This window comes from Grammomys surdaster, unplaced genomic scaffold (assembly GCF_004785775.1).
Source record: "Grammomys surdaster isolate TR1022 unplaced genomic scaffold, NIH_TR_1.0 190, whole genome shotgun sequence".
NCBI lineage: Eukaryota > Metazoa > Chordata > Mammalia > Rodentia > Muridae > Grammomys > Grammomys surdaster.
The window spans coordinates 3,735,576-3,743,495 of NW_021604635.1; the positions used below are offsets into that span (position 1 = coordinate 3,735,576).

Consider the following 7,920-nt stretch of genomic DNA (forward strand, 5'->3'; position numbering starts at 1 on the left):
ACCACTCAGACTGCGCTCTCTCCCTCCCCATTCTCAGCGAGAATCGGGAACGATCATCAATGGCCAGAAGCAGTTGCAGGAAGCAACACTAAAGGCCGGTTTCACGCTCAGGAGACAGCGCTGCACCTCCTCCTCGTGGTTTCGGGTGCTCTACACAGTCAGAGAAACTTCTCTAGTGACGAACTATAGAAATGATCCCTGAAAGTATAGTCTTACCGATCAGCCCCCACCGCCGCGAGGCCACGGCTGACAGTCCATCTTACACTAATGGTGACATTGCTCCCCCCATCCCCCCAACCCTGTAACAGTTTAAGAAGTACCTCACACATGCATTTTCGAAGCTGTGTTCGTATATTATTTTGCAAAAAAATATCATTCTGAATACTTATGACTTGTAAACTAACGCAGATTTAAGTTCTTAATTAACATATTGAGGATGATAGCCAATCACACTCCAGTGTCTTCGGTCGCCCAAACAAAACCACTTCCGGACGGTTTTTTTAAAGGGTGTGCGCGGTTTCTCAGGCTGCATTTTGCTTGATGGGTGCTGGTTTTCGTCCTCTCCTATCCGAATCCCACCCCGCCCCAGTCTCCCTCGTGTAACATTCGGTAGCGTCACTGTGGGTTTGTCTGAAACCACTATGTAGCCACCCCGGCCTAGAACTTGCATTAATCCTCTCCCTCGTGTCCTTAGTTGCTGCGATGAAAGGTGCAGGCCACCATTGATTCTTTAGTTATGTGCGGCAATGTATATGAGTTTGGTTTTTAAAGTGGAGGCAGTTTATTACGCTCATCCTATGCTACTTACTAAGTTCAGAGTAGCCTGAGCTCTATGAGCCACGTTCATCAAAGCGGGGCTAAATACCCTAAATTCCCAAGGCTCGGAGCGCGTTGAGTCTCCACGTGGGAAACCCTTACAGAAGCCTGTCGCCGCCATCTTGCTTTCTGGCGAGGCGTCTGTGCGTCACGGGCCGCAATGGCCGGATGTGGGACGCCGCTGCCCGTATCCAAAATGGCGGCCACAGGGGGCGTGGCCAGTGATGGAGTCTCCGAGCGCTATGGCGGCGGCAGTGGATCCCAGTTGGGAGGACGAAGAGGAGGAGGAGGAGGAAGAAGAGGAGATAGAGGTTGTAAGCACCGGTCAGAGATCTGCAGCGTCGGCGGTCTTGGCTGAGCCACCCCCGCGTGGGGAAGGGAGTCCGGGATGCGGACGGCGGGAGGGAGGCCCGTGGACAGCTCGCTTGCTTTCATTAGCACGAGATGCGGCGGAGGGCTAGGTCCGGTTCTGATATACCCATTCTAGAAAGAATCGAGATGGTCTGGGCGGTTCTGGAGGTAATCGGTTTCCACCAGAAACTAGGTCGAGTTTTCAAAGAGAAATTTGGGGTTCCTTGTATACCTTATTAACTTCGCTTTCTTCCACCAGGAGCAGTTCGTTCTGGTAGAATTGTCAGGGATTATTGATTCAGACTTTCTCTCCAAATGTGAAAATAAGTGCAAGATTTTGGTGAGTCTTAGAATTCGGGGAATGTTGTAGATTTTCTTAAAGTTAGAACAAGACTGAAAGGTCCACAAAGAGAGAGAGACGTTCATGCCACCTTACAAAGCAGTGAATGTGCTTCAGGGTTATGCCAGAAGAGTAGGTAACAAGGGATTCTATGGGAGTAGAGAAAATGCCTGACTGCTTCTTCACTGTCTGAGTGTGTGGCTGGAGAGAAAGAGCAAAAGGTAACGCTTTATATGAAACTTCTGGGGGACTTTTAGAACAAAAGCCTTATCCATTGCTTAAGCAGTGGGTTACTTAAGTACTTAAGCAGTGCCTGCCTTCTTTCCAGTAGGCGTGGTCTCAGTTCTGTCCTCCAATAGTACCACAGTTGAGAGTACTAGTCTGGACCCAGACTCTGGTCTAAGTGTGGACAGGTATGCAGTGTTACCGGGCCAGCTGTCCAGCACCCAGGTCACCGCTTCACCTGTGCCTTTGGTGTGTCTCTGCTCACACTCATGCCTCACTCCTCACACGTCACTTAAAAAAAAAAAAAACCCACAGCAACAGAGCAGGCTGTCCTGGTGCACACATGTAAATGCTGTCACTGGAGAGCCCAAGGCAGGCAGGTCAGAAGTTCAATGCCATCCTAATGGTATAGTAAAGTCTAGGCCACCTTGATCTACAGAAAACCCTGTCTTCAAAAAACCTGGAGAAGACACAATTTAAAATATTAAGTTATTGCCTGGTGGTGGTACACAGCTTAAATCCTAGCACTCTCAAGGCAGAGGCAAACAGATCTCTGAGTTCCAGGCCTGCTTGATCTGCAGAGTGAGTCCCAGGACAGCTAGGGCTGTTACACAGAGAAACCCTGTCTTGGGGGGAGGAGGGAAATGAAGTTAATTGTTATCAAAGTTTTCGGGCAGAATCCCTGGCTCCAAATATTTAAACAGGCTAATTTCTGTCACTTACCCTAACATGCCAATCAGAGAGGAGTAGTGTGGTGTACATAGCAAGTTCCAAGACAGACAGACTCATAGAGAGACCTGTCTCAAAACGACAACAGAAAGCCCACTAAGGCATAGCGAACATACTCTTAATCCCACCCAATGTATGGGAAGCACAAGCAGGCATATCTCAGTGAGTTGAGGCCAGCCTGGTCTACATAGTAAGTTCCAAACCAGCCAGGAAACAGAAACCCTGTCAAAACAAAACAAAACAAAACAAAACAAAACAAAACAAAACAAAAAACAAACAAAAAGAAAAGAAACCCTGTAAAATAAAAACCAAACAGAGATGAATAGCGGATTAGGGAATTTAGCCAGTGTGGCCATGTTGGAAAGAGATAACCTACAAGGGGCTGACAGGAACCTTGCCATTATGTAGAAAGGGAATGTGGATACAGAACAGGTGACCTTGGCCAGGCCTGTGGTCCAGTCGATCACCATTTTGGTTCTGGTTCTGTAAGAGGGTCTAGAGAAATTACAAAATACACTGTCACCCAAGGGGGAGGGGCAAAATGGTTGCCATGATACTGCTGTTCCTGCTCTAGAGTGGACCTTTAGTCCTGCCATGGGTAACTGCCCTCATTTGGTGAGTGATCTTTCAACGCTTACTGTTGTTTGGCATTAGTTTAAGTCCTGTAAGACTCCGAGTGAGCTTCCTGGAGACCCCCCAAATGAGACTCAAGAACGGAATTTGTTGCAAAAGCAAGAGGTTTATTTTTCCAGCCCACTGGGGTTGTCCTGCACCCAGAGGAGAGGTGACCCCTAATCTTTCTTCCAAAAACCTTTTTTTTTTTTTTTTTTTTTTTTTTTTCTTAAGTTTTTTCGAGACAGGGTTTCTCTGTGTATCCCTGGCTGTCCTGGAACTCACTCTGTGGACCAGGCTAGCCTCGAACTCTCGAACTCAGAAATCCGCCTGCCTCTGCCTCCCAAGTGCTGGGATTAAAGGCGTGCACCACCACTGCCCGGCTATTCCACAAGCTTTTTATACAGTTTTTGAGAGCAGATTATAGCAACAGCAACTAGGCATGTAATGATTGGTGGTTCTGGTGACCTTTAAATTAATTGCCTGGGCAGGGAGGGGTGACCCAGGGACCTTCCCTAAGGCCTGGTGGGAAGCTCCAGCTGTGGCTCTCAGGCCCTTGTCAGAGAGCTTTCTATTGACCAATCTTGTTTTTTCCTAGAGTACAAGATAACTTCAGGAGAAAATGAATAACCCGGGAAGAGAAAAGTTAAAGAGGCAAAGGTAGCCTGAGAGAGGGACCAGATGGAGTTGGGACAGTATGTGGTGTCTCTGACAGAATATTATGGGATATTGGGGGTGTATGTTGTTATAGAAAGTGAGATGGAAAGGAAACGGGGTAAAAGAAGGATTTACCAGAAGCTCTCAGAAAAGCTAAGCTGATAAGAGGGGAAGCTCCCTATTAAGAAACCGGTAACAGGATAGGAGGGAGCCTTCTTGGTGGTAACAAATACTTCTGAGGTGAGAAACTTGCAGGCAGAAGCGTCAGTGGAAGGAGAAGTATTTAGGCTGAGGAGAGGGAGGCAGCATTAGAGAGATTCGAGGTGCCTTATGGCAGAGGAAAAGCTCGGTCGTCTTACATTGGGTGTGGATGTGTCCAGGGATGATGTGCTATCCCGTATCATCATGGGGTATCCAGGGATCAGTAACTTCATAGTTGTCCATGAGTATGGAATTTTACAGAAATATTTTTCTGGGACTAGAGAGACAGTTCAGCTATAAGCTTTGTTTTGTTTTTGTTTTTTTGAGACAGGGTTTATCTGTGTAGCCCAGGCTGTCCTGGAACTCACTCTGTAGACAAGGCTGGCCTCGAACTCTTGAGAAATCCGCCTGCCTCTGCCTCCCAAGTGCTGGGATTAAAAGTTGTGTGCTACCGCTGCCCGGCCTTACTCATTTTTTTAAAATTACATTTATCTCATGTAATTGTGTATGTGACCGTATGTATGCAATGGAGGCCCAGTGGGGATCAGAGTACAACTCGTTGGAGTTTCTGCTTCCACCATGTGATTTCTGGGGACTGAGCTCAGGTCAGCAGGTTTGATGGCAAGCACCCCACCTGCTGAGTGGTCTTGATAGCCCTTGAGTTTGTTGTTGAGACAGGGTCTCACATGTAGCCTAGGCTGGCCCCGATCTTGCTATATAAACTAGACTGGTGTCAGACTCGCAGATGGCCTGCCTCTCTCTCTGCCTTCTAAGTGCTGGGATTAAAGGCATGGCCCATCATACCTAGCCCAAGGGCATTTTTGTGTTTTTTGTTTTGAGACAGGGTTTCTCTGTGTAGCCCTGGCTGTCCTAGAACTAGCTCTGTAGACCAGGCTGGCCTCGAACTCAGCTGTCTGCCTCTTGTCTCCCGAGTGCGCCTTGCCACTGCCATGTTCCAAGGGCATTTTTTTTTTTTTTTTTTTTTGGTTTGAGATAGGGTTTCTCTGTGTAGCCCTGCCTGTCCTGGAACTCACTCTGTAGACCAGGCTGGCCTCGAACTCAGAAATCCACCTGCCTCTGCCTCCCAAGTGCTGGGATTAAAGGCACTCGCCACCACTGCCCGGCCCAAGGGCATTTTTTGAAAGATCATTTATTTTATGTGTATGAGTATATTAGCTGTCTTCAGACACACCAGAAGAGGACATCGGATCCCATTACAGATGGTTGAGAGCCATCATGTGGTTGCTGGGAATTGAACTCAGGACCTTTAGAAGAACAATCAGTGTTCTTAACCACTGAGCCATCTCTCCAGCCCCCAAGGGCATTTTTTTTTAAAAAGATTTATTTATTGTGAGAATACAGTTGCTCTCTTCAGACACAGCAGAAGAGGGCATCAAATCCCATTACAGATGGTTGTGAGCCACCATGTCGTTGCTGGGAGTTGAACACAGAACCTCTGGAAGAACAGTCAGTGATCTTAACCTCTGAGCTATCTCTTCAGCTCCCTAGGGCATTTTTTTTTTTTTTAAATGATGGTGGGTTTTGTCTTTTAACTGTTATAGGGAATTGACACAGAGAGGCCCATCCTGCAAGTGGACAGCTACGTGTTTGCTGGGGAGTATGAAGGTAGGACGGGACCAACACCAGGGCCTCTTTCTCACATGGTTCTCAGATGTACTTCTGCTGCCTTTCCTGACTCTCTTCACGTTTTCCTGCAGATACTCTTGGGACCTGTGTTATATTTGAAGAAGGTGTTGAACGTGGTAAGACTAGCTTTTTCTACAGATTATTCCAGACGTACCGTGTGTTTTGCCTTTGGTTTTTCATTTTGTTTTCTCCTTGCTCAATATCAGGTCTGTCTGTAGCTCAGGCTGACTGTGAACTCACAATCCTCATGCCTCCGTAGTGCTGGGATTATAGCCACACACTACTACACCTATCTTCAGATACACAATGTGTAGTAAATCTTGGGGGCTGAAGAGATGTCTCAGCAGTTAAGAACGTGGCTTGTTTTTTTTTTTTTCCAGAGGACCGGGGTTCAGTTCCCAGTACCCATATTGGGTGACTCACAGTTGCCTGTGACTCTTGTCTCCAGGGGCTCTGGCCTCAGAGAGCACATTCTCACATACAGACAGGCATACACATACATTAAAAAAAAAACTCTTTTAAAAATGTGTAATATTGCTGGGCGGTGGTGGCGCACGCCTTTAATCCCAGCACTTGGGAGGCAGAGGCAGGCGGATTTCTGAGTTTGAGGCCAGCCTGGTCTATAGAGTGAGTTCCAGGATAGCCAGGGCTACACAGAGAAGCCCTGTCTCAAAAAAACCAAAAAAAAAAAAAAAAAATGTGTAATATTAGAATTAAATAGCTCAGGCTGGGCAAGATAGTACATTCCTTTAATCCCAGCATTAGAAAGGCAGGAGCTGGTGGATTTGAGGCTAACCTAGTCTACATAGCAGATTCCAGGCTGGCAATCATTATGGTGAGACCCTGTCTCAAAAAACTAATAGTAAAAACAAACACCTCAGGCTGCTGAGATGGCTCAGTGGATAAAGCTGCTTGCTGACAAGCGAACCTGACAGTGGGAGTTCAATCCCTGGGGCCTATACGGTGGAAGGACTCTTACAAGTTGCCCTCTGACCTCCACACATGTGCTGTGGTACTCCTGTGCATATACAAACACATAAATTAATTAAAATACAAAACTAGGGGCTGGGGAGATGGCTCAGCAGTTAAGAGCATTGACTGTTGTTCTAGAGGTCCTGAGTTCAATTCCCAGCAACCACATGGTGGCTCACAGCCATCTGGGATCTGATGCCCTCTTCTGGCCTGCAGATGTATATGCAGCAGAGTACTCATACATTAAATAAAAGAAAAGAAAAAAGAAAGAAAGCAAGTATGTACCCATTGTACCCATTGTATCAGATCCTCCCGTCTTGTCCTTGACCTGGGATAAGTTTAGTGCCACAGGGCTAGGTCTGGTGGCACAGGCTTAGGGTCCCAGCTACTTGGGAGGACTGTGAGTTCCAGGCCTGCCTGAGCTCCCCGCTGAGACTCTGCTGTACAGCATGTGGGAAATATGTTCAATCCCCAGGACCTCAGAGAAATCCCCCGTCATCCGGGCGAAGCCCCGTGTGCTCAGTTCCAAGCTCACTCCCTTTCCTCTGTCTTCAGAAGTAACCACTGTCTTGGATTTGACGTTTTACTTTCCTATGCCTAATTTTATATTACATATGTTTTCTTCAGACTCGAGGCTGGGGTTTAGCCTTGTGGTAGATTCTTGCCTAGAAATAGGAATTCATTGAAACCATAGTTCATTGAGCAAGAAACTTTTTGTTTGTTTGGAAGCAGCGTCAGTACAGGGTGGGCTGGCATTGACTATGTATCCCAGGCTGGACGTAATATGACATCTACTCGTCTTAGCCTCCCAAGTTCCAGGATAGGTACCATTTTCATGTTCATTTTTACTTGGAAAAACTGAAGCCCAGGGGCCAGTAACACTTTCAGATTCACAGGGGAGTGGGTGGCAGGGTTGGGGCTTGGATCTCTGTTTACATCTCTGTCCTTACAGCTGTTTGTGTCTGAATCATATTGTGCCTTCAAATGTCAGTGTTATCTGTCATTTCTTTGCATGGGGGACAGGAGTGATTAATTACAGTGTGAACTTCCTGAGCTGCTAGCATGAGAAGTAGTTGAGACTAACTCCCACGGCATCTGATGGCATGAGACGGTGTAATAAAATCTTTTTATGTCCTAGTGGATCCCGAAGGGAGTGACAGAACGGTGCTCAAGTACAAATGCCACACGATGAAGAAACTCAGCATGACGAGGACTCTTCTGACAGAGAAGAAGGAAGGAGAGGAAAATATAGGTTCGTTCACTCCGTTCTCTGAAGAGGGTGCTCTTGGGCTGAGAACGTAGCTAAGTGGTCCAGAGCACTGCCTAGCTTGTGTGAGGCCCTGGGATCAGTGCCCAGTACTAGAGGGATG

At 47.1% G+C, this 7,920-nt stretch overlaps 1 protein-coding gene and 1 non-coding gene across 4 annotated transcripts in view; one reads left to right on the top strand and one right to left on the bottom strand.

Moving 5' to 3' along the window:
- Positions 1–214, bottom strand: LOC114622674. Its single transcript, XR_003711653.1, has one exon. It is a non-coding gene; the product is annotated as a small nucleolar RNA U3 (small nucleolar RNA).
- Positions 215–1,030: 816 nt separating this feature from the next.
- The window catches only part of Gtf3c6 (general transcription factor IIIC subunit 6), a 13,688-nt gene continuing 6,798 nt past the window's right edge, over positions 1,031–7,920 (top strand). The window contains exons 1-5 of one of the 3 annotated variants that reach the window (XM_028769034.1): positions 1,031–1,130; positions 1,427–1,507; positions 5,494–5,557; positions 5,650–5,694; positions 7,689–7,802. In XM_028769034.1, coding sequence (XP_028624867.1) covers positions 1,041–1,130; positions 1,427–1,507; positions 5,494–5,557; positions 5,650–5,694; positions 7,689–7,802 — 394 coding nt within the window. In that variant the 5' untranslated portion in view covers positions 1,031–1,040. Of the gene's footprint in view, positions 1,131–1,193; positions 1,336–1,426; positions 1,508–5,493; positions 5,558–5,649; positions 5,695–7,688; positions 7,803–7,920 lie in introns of those variants that run through there. The other 2 variants (XM_028769035.1, XM_028769036.1) reach the window with 2 other exon arrangements.